Raw genomic sequence first — 27657 nt, forward strand, 5'->3', positions numbered from 1 at the left:
AACAGACAGTTCTCATGTGAAGAAAAGGCAAGCAAGCAGTTCTCAAATATTAACCTGTATCTGCAGTGTCGCGTGCAAAAGCAGCAAAAGTGGCAAGATGACTTTCTAAAAGCTAACGCGCTTATGCTAACATAGCAATGTATGCAGCTACCTTCACTACACCCACCCTTGATCGGACCACGAGCAAGCAGGAATACAAAAGGGAACGCAGAGTTCAAGTTCGACAGAGCAGAACCAAGTGCATGTATTGGATATCCAAAAGAGCAGTGAAAGTTCGAAAAAACCGTAAAAAAACCAAAATGAAGGGGAGAAAAAAAAAGTTTGGTTTGTGCTAGTGAAGCTGGACGATAATCAAGTTAATCCATAAATGTGTAAACACAGTACGTAGCAACAGCTTCCAAAAGGAAGTCATTGGAACGAGATGCAAAAGATTCCGCCATCCAGTTTAGCAAGGTAAACGAACATACATGTTCTTCGACCACTGGAGCCTCTAGCACGTTCAGAGGACAACTGGTGTGTTCTTCTAAATAACTTCGTGCCAAGAAGTCATACGCTGCCGTTCCGATGTCCCAGTTCCCAAGGACTCCATGTGCCGCTCCACAGGCCATAATCCTGACACTAGAACAGTCCAACTCATGAGCCACTAATGGACTCATTAGTCGATCATAATGCGGGGCAGGAGACACCGAGTTTGACAAGCACAGATCCAGAGCCCATTCGAAAGGACAATCTAGGCAATGAAAAACAGGTTGTACGCATGTAAAGTAGGCAAACCGGAAAGATAATCCATAGGCTATGCTCAGGGTTGCCAGTGGTAAAGTTCCATAGTATTCAAGCATCCGGTTACGAAGATGGAGGAGCCGGGCCAGGCTGTTGCGTGACACACAGTGTGCAGCCATTGTGCAGTACGCAGACCAACAGCAGCACGCCAGCCGCGAGAATCAATGGGAGCCCTCCAAAGACGCTGGAAAAAATAGAATGAAAAAAGGCCGGTATCTCACCAAAAATAGTTTGGAAGGAGGTCACGAGGCCGGAGCCCACAATTTTGAAAAAATGCACAAGCCAGTTGTTGACGAGGCGTTGAATATAGTTTGAATCAGGGCCCCAAAATGAAGTGGGAGATCAGTATTTAAAAGAGCCTGCACCTCGGTACGGGTGTTAGCTGCGTGAAGTACAAATGTTTCACAGGACGAAGTCAGAGCGACCTCCTTTTGAGACAATAGAGCCCTTATTCTGCTCATCTTGTTGAACTCTGCTTTCAAGGTTGAAATGGAAGGCCAGAAGGATACATCCAGCCGCCCATGCGGGGGTGGGAAAAGGACATTTTTGCAGCAGTCTACTCTCTGTGATACAGTCACAATGTAGGGAATTCCCACTAGCATTCCGCAGCAAGCCTCGTTATTCAAAAGCAGATAACTACCGTTTGCTAGCAACGTAAAAGAAGGTGTAATAGCTGGCACTGGAATCCCTTTCAGGACGCATGCTAAATTAGACGCTTGCACATTGCACGCGCCATGCAATTGGATGTGCCTACATACTACAGAGTGATCAGGTGTGGAAGTGCATTCCTCACCTTTCAAATAGACCTCTTTACCGTCTCTCATGCACCTGTATGTAAATGGGAGTGACCAGACTTCATGCAGGAAAGCAGTACCCAATGGTTCATATCTGCCTAGGGCATAATGTTTCATGCACGAACTGAACTTAAACAATGGAAATGGCAATGTGATAAACCCATGGATAAGCCACACAGCTGAGTTCAATTCGGCCACTGTGAAAGGTAAAGGTTCTAACTTTTCAATATGCAGTAATGAATATGTTGCATCTTTCATGGACATGAATTGTTGTTTCGCAGTTAAATTAAAAGGAAGGAATAACGGTGAAGTATTCATATAGTCCCAGGGGACTTTCCCAGCTTTTAACGTTTGCAATGTCCATGCAAACTGAATTATAGAACGCAATTGATTCTGACCATGATATAAAACAGACACATCATGCTGCACGATATCTACAACAGATGAAACAATATTATCTAATGTGTAAATTCTGGAAGAAAGGGTGTTCATGCTATTATCTAGAACAGCTAGCACTTTTTCCATATTAGCTTGATCAATAGCTCTCAATCTGGAAGCAGCTTCAATTTGTGATATTTTCCAAACCTCGTTATAAATAGCATACACCCCTCTCTTGGACCTGCCACCCACAGGACCTTTAACGAAATCATCCAAATCTATTTTGTCATGTAATTTAGATAAATGAACTATAACAGATGCCATGGTGGAGTGTTGCAGCCAAGACTGTCAGGTTGTCACTCTGCAGGATCCATTTGCAGTAATAAACTCCACCTCCGGACCTTCCAAACACCCTGAAGTATATATGTATACAAGGTATTCGAACGATACGGCGAGGGGAAAAAACCCCAAAGGGGAAAAAACCTCAGGGAGGGAAAGGAAGGGACGGCAGGGAAGGGAAGCTGTAAAACAAAACACATAGGTTAATACATTGCCTTCATCCTACTCTCAGTAATGTCTCGCTAAAGAATGGTGTGTCACCTGAGCTAACTCTGCTTAGTGGCTTCACAGCGGCGATTCTCTCCTTGCGCCTTCCTTTCCCTACACAACACAAGAAAACCAGTTAGTTGACACTGCACTCATCGCACTCCTGTTCAACGCATGTATTACTAACGTAAGTAACGTACCCCCTAATGTGGAACTACCAAAGTCTATGGAATCATCCGTAGAGTCAAAGTTCTGACTAATATCCTGGTCTTAGTCCACCAAAAGCAATACTATAAATGAAACGTAATGAGAGCCCCAGATATTGTCACAAGGCTACCGGTGCATATTTCGGCATATCCACCGACAGAATCAACAAACACTCCTCCAAGGCTCAAGGGTCAACCAAACACGGTAGGGCGTAGTGCCTATACTACTGCCGTCCGCTTTGTATTTGTAATCCACTACTCAATACATCAGGCCTTAGTGACGGTAATGCGGAGGATTCCCCCAGCACTCCGTCACTTGCATCAAGCAACTAGAATCCCGGAAATAAGGAAACAAACCCGTTTGATTTGATTCGATTTGATTGATTTTATAATTTTATATAGCGCTGAATCACCCCAAGGGGTATCTCTGCGCTAGCAACAGCGAGCTGTCTTAAACTAGAAAAGATATGTCTTCATAAGCTTTTTGAAACGGAAAAGGGGCATTTCCATGTGGAGGTAGAGGGGAAGACTGTTCCAAAACATAGGAGCCAAGTACGAAAAAGGCCTTACCACCAGAACGGGCTTTCTTTATTCTAGGAACAGAGAGAAGTTTTTTAGATCCTGATCTAAGAGAGGATATAGGATGATACATTCCCAGTTTCCTAGTAAGATAGAGAGGACTAAGTTCGTTTAGAGCCTTAAAAATCATGCAGCCTGTTTTGAATTGCTCTCTTTTCCTAATTGACAGCCAATGTAGTTCATGCAATAAAGGCAGCGAGGGGGTCCTAGCGGGAGAATTGGTTACCAGACGAGCAGCCGTATTTTGTATAACCTGCAATTTGTCCAATGAGGTAGCATGAGGAGAAAGAAGTAGAGCATTACAATAATCAATCTTGCTCATGAGCAATGCTTGAATTAGAGTCTTCCTGGTGGAAAGTGGAAGCAATGGAAAAACTCTTCTGAGTAAACTTAAGATGTGATAGCAGGACCCAATAGTGATATTAACATGGGTTTGCATCGTAAGTTTCTTATCAAGCTTAATGCCTAGAAACACAATGGCCAGGAAAGCCGCACTACTCCCCAGCATACCAGCCTGGCTCCCAGGTACATACACGAGCGATCCACTCTTCGAACAACCTAGCGCACTAGGTCAGCAAAAACAAATGACGATACCAGTGCCGGGCGCTGGGAACCTGCAAAACGCTCCTCTGGTTACGCTGCCTCAAGATACTCCAGAACCGAGAGCAGACGCTCCCGCTGAGTCCATCAAAATCACGAACACTCCCCTAACGGCCGTGCCTCGCTATATCCGGTCATTAGCAAGGGCTTCCGGGAAATGTAGTTAAAACCCATTTTTACGTGGGAATTGTAGTCCAGGCAGGCGCCTAGGCTAAATCCTGACAAAGACTGGCATAACTTCCCAACGGAGTAGGTAGTAACAGAATGAGAAGATTCAAAGCGGGGGTCCACACGATCCTGCGTATACCCAGGCTTCAGACCCAAAAAACGACGTTGACAGGAATCTCAACTCGTCTGCCAACTCAACCATCCTTCAGAATCGAACTTAGAAATATTGAAGGATGAATTAGTAACGTACGACTGCAACGCATCAAGGGACAGATCTGTATGATTATCCCAATTCGGGTAAGCACCCAGATCCGGAATAGACGGGGAATTCAGTTTTTAGAAGTAGCCAATCCAAAGCAGGTCTGAAAAATAGTCGAATTCAAAAACATGTGGTTCGGGATGAGGCAGGCACGATGCAAAGCTTCTGTTCCTTGTACCTGCCATGGTTTAGAACCCCAGACAGACTTAAGATCAATAGTATCTTTCCACAGATCATAACCCCTGACCGCTAAATCATCCAAAAAGGATTTGGACTATAATAATTTAGTGTGTGTCAGCCTAACCTTCGAGGCAGACTCTGCTACCATTTTAAAATAAAAGGTGGCAGGTTCGCAAATACTGAAATCAGTAAAATAGGCAAATTTGTTCACCAATGTGCTTGAGCTGCCTAACATTGGTGTTGGACAATGTTCCCATTGTGTATAATTTACAAAATTACGAAATGTATTGGCTTTATGTAGGAAATGATTGCCATAATGTTGATAGCAAAACTGCTCTCCATAATTAGCAGTATCTAAATACAAATCCTCAGCATTAAATGCGGCATAATATTTCAAATCAGAAAACAGTGCCTCTATGGCCTGAACGTCCCAATCATCAGAACGGATGTTTTGTTTAACTACATCACCCATAGAAACACGAAATACATTTGGTACATTGATAACCTCAGTTGGACCATGAATCTGAAATTTAACCGCATCCCACGCAATCCCATCTAACACAGGCCGGGCAGTAATATTCACAAAAGTCTGGTCTCTTTTCATGACGTGTGATGAGAGTGAGGGGCCAAAGTTCCATCAATTAGTCTAATTGTAGATCTTTCTTTTAGGTAGTGTCCGTTCACTAGACGAAAAAATACCACTACAAATCAGATGGACATAAATAAAAAAAAACATATGAGCATCAGCCAAATGTAAGTCCAAGGAGGAATCAAAAAATGTCTTTTAAACCAAATAGCAAAAATAGAAACTTTTGATGGGGCCCTGGTAGTCATAGAGTTAGTATCAAAGGAGTAACGTAACTGTGTAACTGCGGTTGATTGTAAAACAGGTAATGTTACATCTGCAGGATAAGCATGCTCAGTATCTTCAGGTGGACCACCAGTCGGTGGTAGCAATAAAGGATCAGTAACTGTATGCATCTCGATGGCAACATCAGGCATGGTGTCAGGAGCTGGAGCCAACACAGAATTTCTCAGCATCGCAGGGCAAGAGACCGCTGGAGTCATACTAAGAAGAATCGGCCACTCGCTGTAGTTTGACATTGTCAATGGAGATGTACCCGTTATCCTTGCGACCAGGAAGTGGAGGTAAAATGACTGTTCTTGTACCCTGCACGCCGAGCACTGGAACCGGGGCACGATAAGAGGGGCCGAACTCCTTCTTGTTCTCCACCTTCTCACGGACCAGGTCACCAACTCGAGGTAGCCAGCCGACTACCGGAATCTGAAGTGCAGCATCAGATGTGGAGGGCATATGTTCCTTCGCGAGACTGTCTCTGGCTTCTTGTAGAGTCTGCAATACAGCACAGTGATCATCTACGTCAAAGGGTGCGGCAGACGCCGCCATGTCTAGACCATCAAGGTCAGGGACAAACATTTATGCCAAAGAGCATCATGTATGGGGTCCTCCCACCCAGAGACCTTCTAGGGAAATTATTAAGTGCACTTTGGACGTTATACAAATGGGCTAGCCAGTTCCGACCAGTGCCTAAAACCCTAGCTGTCAAGGATTTCTTTAAGACACGGTTCATCCGCTCCACTACACTATTACCCTCAGGTCGGTATGGAGACGAAAATTTGACTTGGACCCCCAAATTTTTCATGTCTTCTTTGTACGCCTTAGAGGCAAACGCAGGGCCCTGATCAGAATGAAAGGTACCACACGCAAAACTTCCCACAAAGACACGCAAATCCCTGATGACAGTACGGGCATCAGCACTCCTTTGTGGCCATACCCACAGAAAACGTGTGCACGAATCCACTGCAACTAAGATATACTTGTATGCAGTATCAGAGGAGGAAGAACCGCAGTGATCCAGATAAACACACCCAAGTGGTTTATTGGATATGTACAACTGAGTTTGTGGTGAACGCGCAGCAGTTGAAGGTTTAATCTGCTGGCAAATGTCGCAATCAAGAACATAAGTGCGAGCCTGTTTATATAACCTGCGCCACCAGTAACGTTGTTGTAACAGAGAAACAGTTGCTGCAACGCCGGCATGGGCAGACGCCAAAGCCTCGTGAGCTGCTGATATCAGAGATGGTCTGCAGTCCGCGTTGGGAATCAATCTGTCACCAACGTCGTTTATTCTCACTAATGGGACTTTATCAGGACTTAAGTGATAATGGTAACGAGAAGGGAACCCTCTCGGGTAATTACCTCCCTTCTCTGTAGCAGCAATAGCTGCCAAGATGTCATCATCGATCTTACATTTGGACCTTGTAACTGCCGTTACTAAATATGTCGCCACTGCTGTTTTCGCTGCTTCGTCAGCTAAGCTGTTTCCGACAGCGTGGACACCAACTCGTTGGTGCCCAAGAGTGTGAATTACATTCACGAGAGGCAGATGTTCTTTAAGTTCTGCCACTCGAACCCAAAGCATTTTATGCTTAATTGTGCTACCTTTGGAATCACGATATTCATTTTGAGACCAAAAGAAAAGATTGTCGTTGAATGACTGAACACAGTAAAATGAGTCACTTACTATAAGAGTAGTGACTCGAGGATCGGCAAACTCCAGTGCAAGCACCAGAGCACGTAGCTCTGCTAACTGTGCGGTACAATCGCCCAATGAATGCGTATGCACGACATCAGATTGGAATTCACCATTTATGAAAGTACCTGCCACAATTGCGCAGGCTGCAGAATAGGCATGCTTCGATCCAGTCACCGGTTGCGCCGAACCGTCAGTATAAATGACACAATGGTAATCTTCGAGCGGGCGCAAAGACAGAGGAGCAGGATGAACAAACTCATACTGTAAATACTCCTGAGTCTGTAATGAGGCATCAAAGATATAGGTGACATCGGGCGATGTCAAGGAAGTGGCCTATTGTATCCAACGGTTGATGCAAAGCTTTAGAATTAGGTACACTTGCTTTCGTCACTGCCTCCAGGGCAGGATATGGTGTGACCACCAACATGCGTTTTTCTTGCGACAGTGCTCTTTCTTTCAGATTTGCCATCTGTACCACCGTCGAAACTTTCTCGACTGAGGAAAAACGCAGTTCAGCCGAAGTGTACAGGTGTGATTTGTATGCAATGGGGACGGTGTCACCCTCATTGAACGTCAAGTACGTGAAACCCACGGCGCCTGGTACAATTTTTATTACCAGGTTAGTGTGGTTATCACGTGTCAGTAAGTATTTTGAAGCAAGAAGATCAGCTTGCAACGATTGCAAAATTGCTGAGTGCTCTGGCAGCCAGCTCTATTTGGAAAAAGTAGGTTGTACCAAGGCATAAAGCGGCTTGATACGCTGGGCATAATCAGGAATGTACGTACGACCGAAATTCAGAAAGCCCAGCAAAGACTGTAATTTTTTCAATGTTGTCGGAGCACGCAAACATGCGCACATTTCCAGAAAGTGAGGAGCCAGTCTTCGACCTTCATTGTTGAGCTCGTAGCCCAAAAATAACACTGTATACTCTGCAATGTGAGACTTCACAAAGTTGAATTTGTAACCGAAGTCTGCAAACATTACAATAATGCGATCAACGCGACACAGATGCGGCCACAACTCGTCGTCTGTGAGATAGATATCATCAACATACGAGTACGCATCTGGGGCAATGCTCTCCAATAGAGAGACTACACTTGCGGCAAAGATGCCAGGGCTGTTTTTATAGCCCATGGCTAATCTTTTAAATTGTTTTTGCTTGCCGCCAGATGTAAATGCTGTCCACTGACTACTAAGTGAGGACAGGTTATGTCTGTAAAAGCCATTGGATATGTCAAGTGTGGTTTTAAACCGTTTAAGCACAAGACTATCCACCAGGGCAGAACTGTGAGTATTCTGTACTGCGCATGTCCGACAATGGGAGTTTAGGTGCCGGTAATCCAAAACTAGGCAGTACGACCCATCAGGCTTCGTTACAGTGAATAAAGGATTATTCATTGGTGACACACATGTTTCAATAACACCCTGATATTCCAATTGATCAAGGATTTCCGTGACGTGAGATCTAGCTTCGCGGCGCATGGGATATTGGGGTTGTGGTTGAGGCATAGACCGCAAGGGAATCTCATGGCTGGGGGACAATTTATCCCAGCCTACCTGAGTACGATACAAAGCCGGTGCAAGCACCTGAGCCCATTCCGCGGCAAACCTTTCAGCATGCTCCTTTGGCACAGTATGCGTAAAGGACGGGAGGATAACCTCCTCCCCTCTAGGAGCATCTAAAATGAAAGTCGGGGCCAGTCCGCCTCCGCCAAGAGAATGTCGTAGGAAGAGGTCAGATTATCCAAAAAAATCCCTTGTATTGTGCGTTGTATGTCCCCTTCTATTAAGAGGACTATGTCATATAGTCTGTCAGGGGGAGCCACTCTAGTATCCGCAGTTTCTACAGTAATGAACGTGTCAGTTGCTGTCGCGTCCAGATATGGACGTAGTGCTTCCCGCACTACTGTAACCTCCGCCGCGCTGTCGAGCAGCGTTATCGCCCATGTCAGGTTCTGAAGCTGCGTCCGTACTATCTGTGGCATACCTTGCTGTTAATGCAGCAACCTTCTTCTTTTGAAACGGGGGACGTTGACGTGCAAACTCATCTTGCTTGCCTCTACCTTCAGCCTGACGGGGTTGCTCACGACCTTGCTGGGCACCCCGACCTTTGCCACATTCTCCTCCACCGGACTGCGAGGCCAATGTTTCCTGTGAAGAACGAGGAGAACGTTCAGTAACCTGAAATCTATCAGGTGACTTAATACTAGTGCGATCGCGCAAATCGTATGTGCGCTCACTAGGTGGCTGAGTGGGAGACGCAGGACGAGACCCCTGCTTCTGCTGCTGCTTTCCCTGTTTCTTTTGTCGCCAATTTTGCTTTGGAAAATTAGGACGATCGTCTTTAGCAGACGAGCTCACCTTAGTTTGTTGTATCAGGTCAGGAATGACTATAGTTGGTTTAACCCCTAAACTACTGCGGCCAATAGTTCTATACGCCTCCGCAATAATTTTAGGCAACTCTTTCGGCTTATCGAGTTCATCGACGCGGGCTTGGCCATTAGCCACTTGGAATTGTACCGCATCTCCTTTGAGGTTTCCAAGGACGAGAGAGGCAACTACGTCGAACACTCCGACAATTTACATTCCCAACTCAACTGCCGCCTCCGGACCGTGATTATCTTGAACACGTTTAATAACGGAGGGGAGCACGGCCATAGACGGAGTGCCAAAACACTTCGAATAGACCGCGGCAAAAACCTTACCCCAGGTGTCACAATCTGACACTTCCGGGACCAAGTCTTTCGGTAAACTTATGGTGAGGATTCTGTGTTTCTCCACCGTCATAGAGTGTGGAAACACTGCTTCCAGTTGGTCAAATTTCTCGGCAAGCCAATAAGACAAATCGTCCTTATTCTGGGGGCGCTTACCCATCACCGAATTAACTATGACTGGGCTAATAACAACCGCAGGATGACCAGCTGGTAGACCCGCAACAGCAGTTGCCCCACCTGCACATTGCGCGAAACGTAAGCAACCAAAGCCCTATATAACCTAATGAGGGCTGTATGGAGTGTACGCAATTCATCCACCGCAATAGTCAAATAGCGGGGGTGAGGCGTAAATCCGGCCAGCACCGGCCATGTGGCTCCTGGAATTGACAAAGGGCCGAGTCTAGCCGGTGCAACCGCATGGGGAAGGGCGCCATTAAACCAAATGCTATGCTGCCAGGCTGAAAGTGGAATCTCCAGTGTCCTATATGGCGTATAATTTGCTGGGACCCGTGTGGGAGTATACGAGTGAAACGTTTTATCATCCGCATTCACTGCCGGGAGCGTCACCCAAAACAACTCATAAGGGTGGGAGCCATCAGCACTCACCACAAAAATAACGGCCATCCCATCGTCCGGTACCCCATACTGCGTCAAATGATGCCTGTGAGAAGTTGGCCTGATGTATGATGTCACTAGTTATAGTGTACACCTTATATCAGTCCAAATACCCTTATGGTGATTGGTTGTAAAGTCAACCTTATAGACCAGCTATCCTAGTGGTAGCATGGACAAGAGCAGTCTTAGGCTAAACTCTGAATGGCATGTGAAGCCAGCTGTGATACCATATATAATCCCTTGAATACCAAATGAAAGGACACCACAACAGATATATATATAAAATAAAGTGTATTTATTCTAAGCAAACCCTCAGCACTCTTTATGAGTTTAGAGGTAAGTACAACACAGTCTTAATAATGCATACAGTAAGTCACACAGGTAAGTAATACAGTTAGGCCCTAGGGGCAACGCAAACCATATACTAAATAAGTGGTATAAGAACCACTGTCACGGAAATAGAATAGGCCTAGGCCTAGGCAATCGCTGGGGCTACACTACACTAGCGTTAGTTAGGAAGTGGGAGGCCCACGGGATTCGTGTGCAGAGTGGAAACACTCACGCGTAATGCGTAAAAGTCAATAGCAATGTTACAGTTTAGAAATAGATAGATTTAGGACACTTCCGGAGTAGCTAGGAAGTTGAGACTTGAAAACTAGACACTAGGATAGTCCCTATCCTGATGAGCACCGGAGTACCCAAGTTACCTAGCCCACAGGCTGCGGGTGCATAGGGGTGAAGATGCGTCGTTTTCGTCGTCGACTCCTATGGATGCCTGAAGAAAGATGCTGACAGGCAGTCAGGGGAGAGTGTCCGGTGGATCCCAAGGCTGGGATCAAGAAGAGAAGAAACCTGCAAGCAGAAGGGACAGAGTCAAGGTCACTAGCCAGTGACCACGTGGAACCAGGAAGGAACCAGGCGATGTCGTGAAGAGTTGCAGGTGAAGGTGAAGCTGGTCGCTGCAGCCAGGAGGACCAGGAAGCGTCGAGGACGACCAGGACCAGGAGGCGAGCTGTCCCACGAAGGCTCTTGCTGTCGGCGGCGTCGAAGTTGGACTAGGACTCACCAAGCCTTGGCAAGCGGAACCCACGAAGAACAAGGGACTTGCTTCTGGTGCAGACCAGGAAGGTCTGGGGTGCTTCTTCTTTGCAGAGAAGCGGGAGCCAGTCTGGAGGAGCCAAACCAGCGCAGAAGATTTCAGGGAGCGTCGTCACAAAGGCCACTAGCCAGCGGGCAAGCAACCGGACAGACGCGGCAAGCAGGAAAATGCTGAAGGGCCCCACGCAGGACTCGTGGAGTGTGGGGGGCTGGTCTTCGGTGCAGTTGGTGCTTGGGGTTGGGGCTTCTCAATCCCCGGTGCACAACTTCGAGGGTACCTCAGAAGCTGCGCTGTAAGTTACTAGCCACTTTTCCCAGGTAGCCGGTCCCACGTCGCTCGTCGCCTCCACGGATCTCAGCTCTGCTGCAGATGTGGATGAGGGTCGGAGAAGTCTGGAAATCAAGGCTCTGGTCGGGCTCTGTAGTCGGTTCCTCGTCGAACGTTTCACAAAGCAAAGGGTAGTCTCTTGATGGTGCCTGTTTGCACAGGGTAGCCACTCCTTGGCTACAAGGGAGATTCTTCAGTCTTCTTCTTTCGTCGAATGTCGAAGGTCCAGAGTTTCTGTTCAGTTTTGCAGGTTCAGGATAATCTAAAGTCTTGAGGCCCAACTCCCACTCTTATACTAATCTGGGGGGCTGGGATACCTGCTAGGTCACGCCTTATGGGTGGGACCTGGGAGGGGGGTGGTTACACCCACTTCCCTTTGTCCAGTTTCGCGCCAGAGCTGGGGCTGGAGTGCCCCAGCGCCGGTTTGAACTGGACTATGCAAGGAACACCTTGTGTGCCCCAGGCATGTCTCATTCCTTTCAGCCCACCCTGCCCCAATACACTAAAGGCTGTCTGGAGAGGTGCTAGCACCTCCCCAAGCAGGAAACCTATTGTCCAGGCCTCCCTGGCTGGGATCACTCCCAGCTGCAGGAGGTCAGACTTGTGTCGTGGCAGCAGCATCCATTTTGTGATGCTGAGGCTTTGGTCAGAGGCTAACAGTTGAAGTATGATTTTAACATGTCTTTCCCTCTAGAAGGGGGGAATAATATTCTCATGTCCAGAAATGGCATGGGGGTATTATTCCCTAGTGTTAGACACCTTACACGACATGTTTTGATAAAGCCAAACCATAGTTACCATAACCGTTTAAGATTATAAGGCACTTTAAGAGTATATGGTAGGCTATATCATAGAACAGCTATAAGGACATGGTTCCGAAAGCTGCAGACAGGCTCAGCTCATGCTAGAGCACCATCTCACATGTTACCAAGCACTCTGCCTCCAGGATTGTTAAGGCCTGCCATAGGAGTGACTGATAGGTACACATGTGTCTATATATAAGGGCAGATATAGGCATACTATATCTAAGCAAGGGGTGATTACACGACCTTGCCCCAGCTGAGTGATCAGCCAGTTGTGTCTGATTGGAAGGCCAGACCAGGGGTGGCATAATACATGCTGCAGCCCCTGGGAGGCCTAGGGTACACCTATGCCCTGGGTACCTAGGGTACACTATACAGGGTCCAATAAGGTGATCCTTACCAATTGGGTATGTACCTAGGGTACATGGAGTCCATTTTACAGAGAGAGCAGACAGCCTGAGACCCTGAATGGCAGGATCTCAGGCCAACTAAGTCGAAAAAACCAGCTAGACACTAGGCATAAAAGTTGGGGGTAACCATAGTCAGATATCCACCTTCCTACAATGCCGCAAAGGCGTACGACTATGCGCTGCAATTTCGACCACCATAAGGACACAGAGAAGAACAACAATGGATTTTACCGTAGCACACGGGTTCAGAAATATAAAAAACCTTTTTAATTTACAAGCTTGTATGAACCTATTATGTTACTAACAGGTAGGTGAAATCCGTCACTCCCGTTATCCGGAAACAAGAGTGAGGGTGTTGTGGACTAATATAAGCGCTACTAAGGCGTTTCACATCAATAGACTAAACGTTAGGTGCGCCATGTTGCAGGGATTCTGCTCATGCACAGAACTATGTGCAGGAAACCAGGACCTCAGTGAATTGTGGTGTACCAAAAACTCACCTCAGTACCCAGAACCCTTATCCGACCAGCATCAGTGTCCCATTCGTTATCCGTATTATCTCGGAGGTCCCAATGTATAGACAACCCAGAACAAGCGACTTAGAGTATTCTCAGGAATGGTGGGAATCAGAAATACCTGTTCGCTATTATACATATATCAATCCACAACAAAGTAATCAGAGACACGGTGAAGTTTAAAAGGTTTATTTTATAAACTACGTGTCCTAAGATGCAGTACTTTGGCTAACATAAGCAGACAAACGATTATAATTAAAACCATCAGCATTGTTACAATACCATAGAAAATGAAATACTTAATTTGAAATATGATGTATCAATCCTTTGCCCGCTGTATCTTCTACTTCTGTTAAACCAAAAACATGATGTTTTTTAACCTGCAACATTTTTAATTGCTGTGTAAGTATTTTTCCTTTTTTGTCCTCATACTCAAACGTTCTAGAAGTATTAGTCCGATAGATGTTGATGACCAGTCAGTCTACTAATTCAGCCAATTCTGACCTCTCTTTCTCTCCCCCTAATCACTACAGAGTTATCATGCACTACTGAGGCACTGAATCCAGGAGACTGGATGTTGGTGTTGGACATGCTGGACTCCCAGGTTCATGTTCCCGTCCTGTAGGCCTCGATTTCAAGGAGGGCCGCAAGCGTTTTCTTTTTTTTAAATATAACTCTTTTTATTGCAAAAATAAACAGAGTAGTTTAGTGACAATACAACATAGGACATAGATTGAAATCCATGGTCCGATCTCAATTAAATAGGACAACAAATACAATCAATATTATTCCTATCCTCTCCCGCCCTCCTCAAGGTCTTCTTCCTCCAGTTGCACATCTCGAGAGCGACCCATAAGACCCCGTTTCTCCACTGGTGCACAGATCATCCCACGGTATGCATTCCATTTCCCCACACCTTAGTCCACTTATAGGGACAGCCTCGGCTCTCATAAACTGCCCCCTCTCTACGCTAGCATGCACAAGTCCATTTCCATTACCCATTTATTAAGTGCAGGGGTCAGTGCATCCCTCCATAGTTTGGCAATGTTTCTCTTAGCAACCATAAATCCTAGTGTTACCCAGAGGCATTCTGCTTTATTTAGATCTATGTCGTCCCATATATTCGGAAGACACTATTTTGGCGATTCGGATATCGTAATGGTTCATACATTCCGAATAATGTACATCACCCTTTTACAGTAGTATTGCAACGCCGGACACTCCCATAACATGTGGAAAAAGGGATGTGAGCCTCTGGCTAACATCCCTTACGGCACATCGCTGATTCAACCTCCTCCATTATGACTAGTGTAGTGCAGGCAAAGTATGTTTTGTGCAGCATTTTGAGTTGTATTACTTTAAAACGGGGTCTAATAGCCACCTCCCTGGGGTAAGCAAGAGCCTGCTGCCATTGGTCGTTATCCAAGTGTTCCGTGTCTCTCTCCCAGTGTTACCCGAGTGTAGTCAGAAGTTCAGGGGAATTATGAGGGATGTTACGGTAGGTGAGGGATATTGTCTTTTGCCATGAGCAATTTTAGTTTTCCGTGCTCCATTTTGGTCTCACCAGTGTCCCTCGGTTGTTCATGAAGGTGATGGTAGTGGTTGCAGCCGGGAATACCAGTCTACCCATACCTCAGCGACTGGCTATTATTAAAGGTTGACTTGCCCCAGTCAGTCCAGACGATGGCCGACCTGTTGACATTGCTGTTCTTTTCTATCAACAAGCCAAAGTGACACCCAACTCCTCACAACGGATCCCCTTCATTGGAACCATTCTGAACACCGTGCTTTTCTGAGCCTTCCCCCTGCCCCAACAAGCTCAGGACATTTGAGCTATGAGCCTTATGTTTCAGCCCTTGACCTGGGTCTCAGTGAGAGCTGCTTCTTGGCCTCTTGTCCTCCAGTATCCTGCACGTGGACCATGGCAGGTGGAACATGCGGGTTCTGCAGTGGTATCTGACGTCTCAATGGCTCAGCACCAAGGGACCAATTTGAGTCCATCCAGGTGTCAGAGGAGTCTGTGAAAGACCTGCTGTCATGGCTGCTCAACCAGTGGCAGTCACCTTTTTCTGCCCCACCCAAAGCTACCTGTCATGACGAATGCATTGTTGCTGGGTTGGGGAATCCACCTGTGAGAGGTGGAGATAAAAGGACTCTGGTGTCGTCATGGACTTGCCTCCTCCTCCTCCACATCAACCTGCTGAAGTTGTGAGTGATTTGCTTTGCACTGTAAGCGTTCCTCTAGACCATCAAGGGGAAATGGGTACAGGTTCTCACAAACAACAAAACCTCCACTTGGCATTGTAACAAACATTGCAGAGTGGGGTCGGGGTTCAGAGCCAGGAAGATCTATGTCTCTGGAGGTGGCTGAATGCTCAAGATCTTTCTTTGGAATGCCCAGCATCTGGTAGGATCTTTAAATGCCAAGGTGGATAAACTCAGTTGACTTTGCATAACGCACCATGAACGGTGGTCACACTTTGAGGTAGCACAGTGAATCTTCCAGCAGTGGGGAGAACCTTGGCTCGATCTAGTAGTTACCGCAGAGAACGCGCAGTGCCTAAGCTTTTGTACCTTGGGGTTCACAAGGCAGTTCTCCCTTAGAGAGGACTTTGATCTGGACTAGTGCTCGGGACTCGTGTATACCTTTCTCCTTCTACCTCTCCTGTCCAGAGTATTTAAAAAGACTGGACCCAAGTCATCTTAGATGTTCTTTACTGGGCAAGGATGGTGTGGAATGTCTGTTCCTGAGCATTTGTTGTGTAGGTCAAATGAGCATGCAGTTCCTGAAGAGATAGTAAAAAAGGAAGGGACGGAATAGGTTGGGGTAAACTGAGACACCAAATCCAGGGATCTAATTGCTTAGGAACTAGAGTCCTCACACACCCAGATGGGTGCCATGCTTCATTATCGGGCAGCTCCTCGTTGGGCTGGCGCTGCAATGCCCAACGGGCCCCGCGAGGGGGCTCTTTGCCGGATTTCTTTTGTTTTGGCAGATGTGAAGAGTGAGGTGCAGTGCCAGGTGTGAGACTGAGTAAACTGGTCTAATGTGTGGTTAAAAATAACTAAGGGATACCCACATTTATTTAATATATAGGTTCTCTTGTTATCATTCAAAAATAATGATTGGCTAGGAATAGATACAATGTCCAAACCAGCTTAAAAAGTGATATTTAAAAGATCGCCATGTTTCTTGCCTATTTATTGTTAAAACTGATCATGGCAATTCATCTGGACCGGGATTCAAATCTACTCCTGATGTGGGTTGCCAAAGCATGCACAATATATTAATCTTACCCAAAGGCATTCACATAAGTATATAGTATACCTTCAGGATTAAAAAACGAAGGAGAAAGTAACAACAAATAAATCAAGTAAAGGTCTTGACAGACAGTAGCATACTGTACAGTATAAGAATGTGCATGCCGGGGTCAGGTCCACCCTGTGAGAAGTTGGCCTGATATATGATGTCACTAATTCTAGTGTGCACCTTGTATCAGTCCAAACAACCCTTATGGGGATTGGTTGTAAAGTCAACCTTATAGACCAGCTATCCTAGTGGTAGCATGGACAAGAGCAGTCTTAGGCTAAACTCTGAATGGCATGTGAAGCCAGCTGTTATACCTTATGTAATCCCTTGAATACCAAAGGAAAGGACACCACAACAGATATATATAAAAATAGAATGTATTTATTCTAGTCAAACCCTCAGCACTCTTTATGAGATTTGAGGTAAGTAAAACACAGTCTTATTTAAGCATACATTAAGTCACACAGGTAAGTAATACAGTTAGGCCCTAGGGGCCACGCAAACCATATACGAAGTAAGTGGTATAAGGACCACTGTCACGAACACAGGATAGGCCTAGGGAATCGCTGGGGCTACACTATACTACCAAAGGTTAGGAAGTGGGAGGCCCACGGGATTCAGGTGCACAGTGGAAACACTCACGCGTAATGCGTAAAAGTCGATAGAATTACTAGCAGTTAGAAATTAACAGTTTAAGGACACTTCTGATGCAGCTAGAGAGTCGAGACTCGGAAACTAGACCCTAGGATAGTCAATACCCTTGTGAGCACCGAAGTACCCAAGTTACCTTGCCCACGGGCTGCGGGTGCATAGGTGTGAACTTGCGTCTGGTTTCGTCGTTGACTTCTATGGATGCCTGAAGGAAAGTTGCTGACAGGCAGTCAGTGAAGAGTGTCCGGTGGATCCCAAGGTGGGGATCAAGAAGGAAGGAACCTGCAAGCAGAAGGGACAGAGTCTAGGTCACCAGCCAGGAGCCGGGAAGGAACCGGGCGATGTCGTGAAGATGCAGGTGAAGAGGTGAAGCTTGTCGCAGCAGCCACGGGTACCAGGAGACGTCGAGGAGGACGACCAGGACCAGGAGGTGAGCTGTCCCACGAAGGCTCTTGCTGTCGGCGTCGTCGAAGTCGAGTCAGGACCCAACAAGCCTTGGCAAGCGGAACCCACGCAGGATGGAGGACTTGCTTCTGGTGCAGATCAGGAAGGTCTGGGGTGCTTCTCTTTCACAGAGGAGCGGGTGCCAGTCTGGAGGAGCCGGACCAGCAAGGTGAAAACAAAGGTTCGTCGTCGCAGAGGTTACTAGCCAACGGGCCAGCAACCGGACAACACGTCGAGCAACTCAGATGCAGAAGGGCCCCACGCAGAACACGTGAAGTGTGGGGGGGCTGGTCTTCTTTGCAGATGGTGCTCGGGAGTGGGGCTTCTCAATTCCCCAAGCACAGCCTCGAGGGAGCCTCGGAAGTCGCGCTAGTCAGTTACTAGCCACTTTTCCCAAGTCGCCGGTCCCATGTCCCTCGTCGCCTCCACGGGTCTCAGCTTCGCTGGAGATGTGGATCTGGTTCAGAGGTGTCTGGAAGTCTCGGCGCTGGTCAGTCTCTGCAGTCGTCCCTCGTAGGATTCAGTCGCAAAGCAAGCAGCGGTCGCTGGATAGTGCCTGGTTGCCCAGGGTGGTCACTCCTTGGCCACAAGGGAGATTTCTTCAGTCTTCTTCCTGAGGTCGAATGTCGAAGGTCCAGAGTTTCTGTTCAAGTTGCAGATTCAGGATAATCTAATTTAGCAGGGCTCAGCTAGCTACTGATATACTGGGCTAGTGGGCTGGGCTACCTGCAAGGTCCCTCCTATGGGTGGGACCAGGAAGGGGAGTGGCTACACCCCCTTTCCTTTGTCCAGTTTCGCGCCAGAGCTGGGGCTGGAGTGCCCCAGCACCGGTTTGAACTCGACTATGCATGGGACACCTTGTGTGCCCCAGGAGGTGTCTAGTTTCTTTCATCCCTCCCTGCCCCAATACACTAACTCCTGTCTGGGGTGGTGCTCGCACCTCCCAAGGCAGGAAACTTATTGTCCAAGCCTCCCTCGCTGGAAGGACTCCCAGCAGCAGGAGGTCAGACTTGTGTCTGTGGCAGCAGCATCCATTTTGTGATGCTGGGGCTCTGGTTAACTTTAACCGGGTAAGTAGGTTTCAACATGTCTTCTCCCTCTAGAAGGGAGGAATAATATCCTCATTGCCAGAAATGGGATGGGGGTATTATTCCAAAGTGTTAGACACCTTACACGACATGTTTCGATAAAGCCAAACCATAGTTACCATAACCGTTTAAGATTATAAGGTACTTTAAGAGTATATGGTAGGCTATATCATAGAACAGCTATAAGGACATGGTTCCGAAAGCTGCAGACAGGCTCAGCTCATGCTAGAGCACCATCTCACATGTTACCAAGCACTCTGCCTCCAGGATTGTTGAGGCCTGCCATAGGAGTGGCTGATAGGTACACATGTGTCTATATATAAGGTAGGTATAGGAATACTACACCTAAGCAAGGGGTGATTACACGACCTTGCCCCAGCTGAGTGATCAGCCAGTTGTGTCATAATGGAAGGCCAGGCCAGGGGTGGCATAATACATGCTGCAGCCCCTGGTAGGCCTAGGGTACACCTATGCCCTGGGTACCTAAGGTACACTGTACAGGGGCCAATAAGGTGCTCCTATCCAATTGGGTTATGCACCTAAAGTACATAGTATCAGTTTAGAGAGAGAACAGCTGGGCTGTGGGTCTGTTTAGCAGGCCCACAGCCACATCTAAGTCGAAAACCAGTGAAGCAAAAGCAAAAAGTGGGAGTGAACATAGAAAGCAGACCCTACTCTCCTACACACCCTAATAGTGCAGGTATGAACTGACCCAATGTCAGGATCTTGCGTAAAGATATAAACACACGTACAGAAAACAGACACACATATTGGTGACTAAACCACAGTGCACATTTCAGGGACAGTAATGCAGGTGAAAGGCCTGTGTCACAAACAGTGAGGCTTACCATATAAGGAGGGTTGCTGTACCACAACAGTAAGTGGCAGGAAAGATGTTCACTGGCGTATAAGCAACCTGAGAGAAAGAGTACACAAAATGGACAGCGACTACTCAAGGGCCGAGTCAGGCTCTTGGCGCATCAAAGGGAGAGTATGCAACTGGTCCAGTACTCATGGTGATCAGGAGCTCACTTTGCAAAAGACCTACCCTGACCTCTGCCATCACGAAGGTAACTGGTAGACAGAGCAGGGCGGCGTTTAGTAGCAAACATGAGAGTGCTTATTAGGGACAGGTGTTAGGATGCTGGAGACTGTGGGACTTCGCAGAAGCAATGGTTCCAGTGCAAGAACCATCATAGAAGTAGCACGTTTCTTAGGAAAAGTGAAAAATAATAAAGAAATGGTGCAGTCCGAGGCTTATAGCAAATAAGTAATCCACGAGTGATTATGGCATCTATAGATTTAATAATCACCTAAAAGGGAGCAAATATTCACAGAGAACAGGTGGGTATTTTCCCATGGCCATCGTAATGCTGCACAATACTAAGACGTGTGACGGTGTGTCCATCTGTCTGTAAGCGACATATTGGAAGCGGAGTCATGGTGCAATATGGTAGCATGAGGAATGGTCTGCCATTAAGGACCAATGAAGTACCACGGCACTGGTCTCTAAAATGCGCACTGCAAACTACAACCATAATACCAACAAAGGTCCTACACAGGGAGAGTGTCCTACGTGACCATGTCTAAGTATATGGTCATCTAGTGACAGTGTCCTAGAAAACTCTGTCTAGGTGTATGTTCATCAGGGGGTAGTGTAAGGGCATACAGAAGAGCTCTTATCAAAGCTCAGTGTCAAATGTGGAGAGAAGTATATGGAGAGTCCTGATTGCATCTTTAAGCAATTGACTCAACTCTGGGGATATCATCGCTGAGCCCTGTTTTATGTGTAGCCAATCGAAAATTCAATTTTTGTTTCCTACGAAAAAGGGTGTTTTTGTTCATCTGAATGTGTGCCTCCAAGGCTGTCCTTCGCAAATCGTCAGGAGCACGCTGTGTGTCAATAAAATGAGTGCTTATTCTGGTAGTAGTCTGTTTACAGCTTATGCCGCTGCGGTGTTCCATGATTCTGAGCCTCACTCCATGGGTGGTCATGCCTACATAGCATTTGTTACAAGGGCAGGTGATAATGTAGATGCAGTTTTTGGAATTGCAATTAGCATGTGACTTCTCTGCCAAAGTATGTGTGCCCGAAGGGCATGTTGTCTCTCAAATGTTTAGGGTGATGGCTGTCATACCGGAACAGACTGTTACAGTCCGTCGGCTTCCTGTAGGGGGTGATATGTAGCCGTCCTTCTTCAAGGCAGATCAGTAGTTCAAGGAAGGGGAGTCTCTCAGCAGAGATATTCTTAGTGAATCTTAGGAAGTAGATTAGGATCCCGGTCCTGATGAGTTGCCATGATCAGATTTGACAATAAATAAGCAAGAAACATGTCGACCTTCTCTTAAATGTCACTTCCTGAGCTAGGTTGGATCTAAATATTAAATAAATTTGGGTATCCCTTAGTTATTTTTTAACCACATATTACTGCAGTTTACTCACAGTCTCACACTTTACACTTCATCTCACTCTTCACATCTGCAAAAATAAAACAAAAGAACTCTGGCAAAGGGCTGTCTCGTGGGGCCTGTTGGACATTGCAGCTCCGGCCCAACGAGTTGCTGTCTGCTGATGAAGCATGACACCCTACTGGGTTTGCGAGGGCTCTTGCTCCTGAGCAATCGTATCCCCGGATCTGGTGTCTCAGGTTACCGCCAACCTATTCAGTTCCTTCCTTTTTTGTTTCTCTTTAGGAACTGCATACTCCTTTGACCCACATAGCCTTATTAGGGTGTGTTTGCTGGACCTTCATGCGCCCCTCTTCCCACTCTTTTGGATTTTTCCTGAGATATTGATCTTCTGATGCGGCTGCTCCTTCAGTGAGATGTCCTATGGTAGCAGTAGGGCCTGGTCCTGCATCTGGCCCTTCACCGCTCCCAAAGTAGTTGGAATCATTTTGGCAGCCTGGGGTCCATCCACCAAAACTCTATACGCAAGATGCTGGGAGAAGTTAGGTGTCTGACGTTCCCAACGTAACACCCAACTGTTAGATACAAAGTTGTCTGACATCTTGTTGTTTTGTTTATCTGCAAGGTCTTGCTGTGGCAACAGTTAACGGTTATCTTGTGGCCCTTTTAGCCTTTTTACATTTGCCAGTTCATCCATCTGTTTTTAAACACATGTAGTAATCCGTTTCTTGAAAGGGCTAATCCACATGTTCTAGCTAACACCTTTTGTGAGGTCTTAGGGGGACCTTAATTTGGTTCTGACCTAATGTGTACTCCTTTTGAACCAATGCACGTTAGTCCTCTACGCCTCACAACAGCAGGTGGCAAATGAGTAAACTCTAGGTCCCGTCAGTCCAACAGCCATACACATCGTTCTACCGTGACAGATTGGTCCTCTGGTCAAAAGCGGCATTCCTGTCGTAGGTGGTTACGCCAATCCTCAGTGGGCAGTCCATCACCTTGCTGGCCTTCTGCGCTCTGCCTCACCCTTCTAAGGAGGAATATTGGCTTCACTGTCTTAATCCTAGGAGCCTCAGTATTTACATTGATTGGACTAGAGACCATCAATTGGACAATAAACCTTTTGAGGCATTCTCTGGAGCAAAGAAGGGGAAAGTGGTACAAAAGAGGTCCATCTCCCAGTGGATTGCTTTACGCTTCAAGATCCGCTATGAACTAGTCCAGAAGCAGCCCTCAGAAGGCTTACACACTCACTGCACCAGAATGAATGCTGTTACCACTGGGCTGGCATGCGGTGTGCCAGTCTTGGATGTCTGCCTGGCTGCTATGTGGGCGATTCTCCACACATTCACGAAGCTCAGTCGCCTGGTTAGCAGGTCTGGCGGGATGGGAACTTAACATGGTCTGTCCTGCAGGATTTCCAGGTCTGAGCCTTTATACAGACCCCCCACCTTGGGAAGTACTGCTTTGGTATCTATTTACATGGTGAGGGAACTATGGTTAGAAGTTCCATCAGAATAATAAGTCTCTTACTTTCGGTAACACCTTTTCTAGTAGAGACTCCATCTAACTTCAGATTCCCTAACTACCCTCAGCTCTATTCTGTGGGATGGACTCAAATGATCTATTCATAAGATCCCTAGCTCATTCTGGTTTCTATGCACTCTACGTCCGACGACGTGGACAGAGGTTAGAAAGAAGACGTCAGCGCATGGAGGTGGCACAGAAATAGTGGCCTTGATGTCAACTTCAAAGCTGGACATTCTGGTAGTCTTTTTACAGCGTTTCCTGTTGTGGTGTCAATGAAAAGTTAAAAGAATAATGGCCTTGATGTGCTGAGAGTTTTGTGGAAAGGGGGGTCCCAAACAGAAAAAGTATGTAAGGCAACCAACCCTAACTAGAGTAGATGTTCTGACATACATTGAGTGACAGTTCTTTGGTAGATGTGGCGTCTGTCAAAGGTTTCCACAAGTGCAGACTATTAAGACTCTGCCATCAAAAACCTAGTGCTTCCCCTAACTAGAATGGTAGAACAGCAAGTCTGGTTTAAAGGGCATCTGTTGCTTTTTGGTGGATGCTCTACATCTTCCAAAATTTATGACCCCGAAAAGCATTTTGCCTCACTGTTATCTCCCCCTAAAAACCACTGCCACCAGTTTATTCTTTAAAAAAAATTATAACTGCAATTCCTACAACCAATCTATAAAGTACTGGAATTTTTGAATTGCTTTTAGAATCGAACCTTGGCAATGTCCTGAAAGCATTTTTCAGATGCTTGAAAGCAGTTACTTGCAGAATTTGCTGTGTTTATTCCATTCGGAGCAATTGTTCTAGACTTTACCATTACTAAACAATCCTGACAAATCCACTCAAAGGACTCTCCTTGCTATACATCAGAGGTCTTCGAGTTCTTGGGAACCAGCTCTTTGGTGTCTTCTTATTGAAGGACTTTCAATTCTTAGGCTGAAGGGATTTGGATTAGTAAAATCCTGCAGTACCTCCCACATAATCACATGATGGCTTGCACAAATCCTTTGCTTGTGTTGGCAGTCTCATCCGAGGGGCTAAGTGCCCCTCTCGGTTCCAAGACAGTGGGAACATGCTTCCACAGCTGTGGAAGACTTGAGTCTCTAGCTTAGTTAGTGCAGCATGTATCACAGCTCTAGTGTCACAGTTCAACCTTGAAATCTAGGACAGCTTTGTTTGTGGTGTGTGCTGCCTGTACAGTGCAATAAAATATGCTCTCAAATGCTCTTGATGTGATGTTGACAAGCACAAAATACTGGGCAAAAACTTGCATGTGTTGCATCTCACTCCAATCCCGTATTGTGCTTTCAAGAGCCCAAGCACCCTTGCCTTTTGAATCAGTTGGTTTTTGCCAGAGCGAATACCTGGCTGCTCACATCTCACACATCTGATCTATTTCTCACCCTGCATGCAGGTGGACAGCGAGCAGGAAACGTGTTTAGTAAGATTCGAAGATAACTCACAGTTCCTTGTTCTCTGGAAGGACATTAACCCTCGTAAGTACACCTATTACTCTTTCATTATGATTTTATGTAAGGTGCAGATTTCTTTTGTGCGGTGCTTGTGAAATTGGTTTGCATTATGTGTGTGGTGTGCTTTCTTATTGATATGGTGTGTTATTTAATGTTTTGCACTTGTGGGGTTCATCTGTATGTGGCTTATTTGTACGTGCAGTGTCAGTAGATAAATGGGGATGAGGAGGAGAAAGAACATAGGTACTGTGGGTGAGCAAGAAGAGTATTTGTTTGGAGGGCAGAGAAGCAGCCTGAGTACGAAAAAACAAGAGATTGTACAGAGAAATAGTGGATGAGGCAGGTTGAGACAGGAGAGTGAGGAACGGGGGTTAAACGGGTAGTGCAGGAGCTGAAGGGGAGATGGCTGGGAATGAAGAAGAGTGAATGGGTTAAGGGGTGGAAGTATGGACATAGAGCAGGAGTGGTTTGAGTAGATTAGTGAGACTACATTGAGGTGGAAGTTATATGTGGACTGAAGGAGTCCAAGGGATGGTTGTGACTGTGTTGTGTGAGGAATAGAGGATATTCTCATAAAACCTTAGCTGCAGATTCGTCACCTTTCAATATCTGAGGCACCATACTGGATCTGGAAACTTTTACACCACTCTGTTGCGCTGTTACGTCAGACAGCTCCATGGTGACGCTGGAAGTACAATTAGTGACATCACTGAAACCATAAAGCGCCTGGCGCATTCTTCCACGCTATTATAAAGGAACAGTGGTCCCATTCAATTCGAGTAAATTAAGGTGCCACAATTAGTACAATGAAAAATTGGGTTTTATGTTGGAAGACAATGCAGAAATAACTAGAAAATTACAGTAAATAGTGAGAAAAGTAAAACAGTGAGTGAGTTGGTGGCAGGGTAATAGGAAATCAGCCGATTTCCGGTACCCAGGCAAGTGATTTAAGAGGTGACTTTTTGGTGCTCAAAGGTAATTGTTAACAAAAAGTCAGTAAAACATTTCATACTCCGACATTTCAATTTGCAATACACTGGAGTTTAGAAATGGTTGTCGACGACGTTTCGATCCCTTAACGAGTGGTGGGATCTCTTCAGGACAAGAGAATGACAATTAATTGCCTGGGAGGTAGCCTAGTGGGGAGGGGGAGAAAAATAACAACATGCAAAGTTAGGAAGAGAGCATAGGAAGAGTAAAAGAAGGCGAAGGGAGAGTGGATTAAATTAGTAATATGCGGGAAGAGAGGAGTGTCAAAAAGGTGGTGCAGAGAATTAATTCATCAAGGTGGAGGAGACTTACAGTGCCCGGAACGGGAAGAAGATGAACCACAATTGGTAGTGTGTGATGCGCAAACGCGTCAAAACCAACACTAGAGAATGTTAGTGTTGAAGTCCGGAATCCGTAGAATTAGGTGTAGGCGGGAAATGGAGCCTGTAGGAGAGAGGGAGAATCAAGGCGGGGGCGGGGGGGGGGGGGGGGGGAGGGGTTGGTTGGGTTAGTTCGAGGAGTGCGGGAGCGCAGGGTGCAAGTAGAAGAGAATCGGGCTGAGGCTTACCAGAATTAAGGTGAGACACTTGAATAGAAAAATTGGCCCGTCAGAAATTGTCTCAGACCGGGGCTCGAAGGATGTTGCAGTTCCGTGTGGGCGGAGAAGTGAGCCTGCAGGGGAAATGGAGGGTTAGGAGGAGGTGAGGAAGTGCCTGAATGCATGGTTAGGGGGAGAAAACGGCGGGCTAGGGCTTACCAAGGTAACGGTGGATCAATGGGAGAAGTAAAAATGGTCCTTCAGATGCGAGCCAGGTCTATGCTGAATTACGAAGGGAGTTCCGAGGCAGCCCGACCGAACGTGTCGAAGCGTTCGGAAAATTACAGCCTGTGGGGAGAAGGGAGGGATAGTGAGCAAGGAGGGGGTGGGGGGTGGAGTGATGGTAACGGGACACGAGGAAATAAACTCACCGTGGGGCGGTAGCCCGGATAATGTAAGCACGGAAGATAGTCGATAGTTCCGTTGCAACCCGTATAATACCGCGATAAACCTGTGGGGTGGAGGGAGGGAATTGAGTGAGGATGGGCGAGTAATATAAGGGAAGAGGAAGGAACCGAGCAAGTGTGTCTCACCTGAGGAGCTTGCGAGGATCCGGCTAAGCGTCAAGGTGCGGGCTGTGTGAACGGAGCCTCAATGGGACGGAAGTGCACTAGGAAATAGAACCGCCCAGTGATCGAAAGTGAAGAGGGCCACGGTGGGGTAGGATATGAAGGCGGCCATGATGGAATGGTCAAGGTCGCCCATGGAGATATGTCAATGGGAAGGAAGAACAGATAGGGAAGATGTAAGGAAGGAAAAAGTTGTACGAAGAGTGGCGCCTCAGGATGAGGGTCGAGGAACAGTTGAGAAAAGGAAGACAGGGGGGATTTGTTAGTATAGTGTTACAATTATTCAGTTATAAAAATTAGGAGTGGAAAGAAAAGGGGTATAGGGCATGGAAAGGCCGGAAACATGCTCAGTTCTTGGTACATAAAATTACAGAGAACATTTCAGTCAAATTGCGCAGGGCTAAATGTACACTTTGGAGATATTCAAGGGTTAGAGTAGATTAGACCAGTCCTCAAGTCGGTTCAGTCCAGAGTGATGGCTATCACAGCGAATTATCCATTTGAGTTCCTCTTTGTTGAGGACAGATGCAATATTCATGTTCGTCGTTTGTCTGATCTATGTGGGACAAACTACGCAGAAAATCAGGATTCGCATTTGTCAACATAGAAGCAGAATCCGCTGCAAGACGGCTAACGCTCCTCTTGTTGAACATTTCACACAACTTAATCATACCGAGGACGACTTGACATGGCAGGTGATCAGCGTTATCACACAGTCCTCAAGGAACATGAATATTGCATCTGTCCTCAACAAAGAGGAACTCAAATGGATAATTCCAGGCACTGTAAGTCTCCTCCACCTTGATGAATTAATTCTCTGCACCACCTTTTTGACACTCCTCTCTTCCCGCATATTACTAATTTAATCCACTCTCCCTTCGCCTTCTTTTACTCTTCCTATGCTCTCTTCCTAACTTTGCATATTGTTATTTTTCTCCCCCTCCCCACTAGGCTACCTCCCAGGCAATTAATTGTCATTCTCTTGTCCTGAAGAGATCCCACCACTCGTTAAGGGATCGAAACGTCGTCGACAACCATTTCTAAACTCCAGTGTATTGCAAATTGAA

The 27657-nt window shown here is 46.5% G+C and overlaps 1 protein-coding gene across 2 annotated transcripts in view; it reads left to right on the forward strand.

Annotated features, from left to right (window-relative positions):
- PHF1 (PHD finger protein 1) overlaps window positions 1-27657 on the forward strand; it is a 959509-nt gene that overhangs the window by 143437 nt on the left and 788415 nt on the right. For both annotated transcript variants that reach the window (XM_085623702.1, XM_085623708.1), the window contains exon 3: window positions 24376-24457. In XM_085623702.1, coding sequence (XP_085479828.1) covers window positions 24376-24457 — 82 coding nt within the window. The remainder of the gene's footprint in view (window positions 1-24375; window positions 24458-27657) is intronic.

The sequence above is a fragment of the Triturus cristatus genome, chromosome 1_1, assembly GCF_964204655.1.
Source record: "Triturus cristatus chromosome 1_1, aTriCri1.1, whole genome shotgun sequence".
Lineage (NCBI taxonomy): Eukaryota > Metazoa > Chordata > Amphibia > Caudata > Salamandridae > Triturus > Triturus cristatus.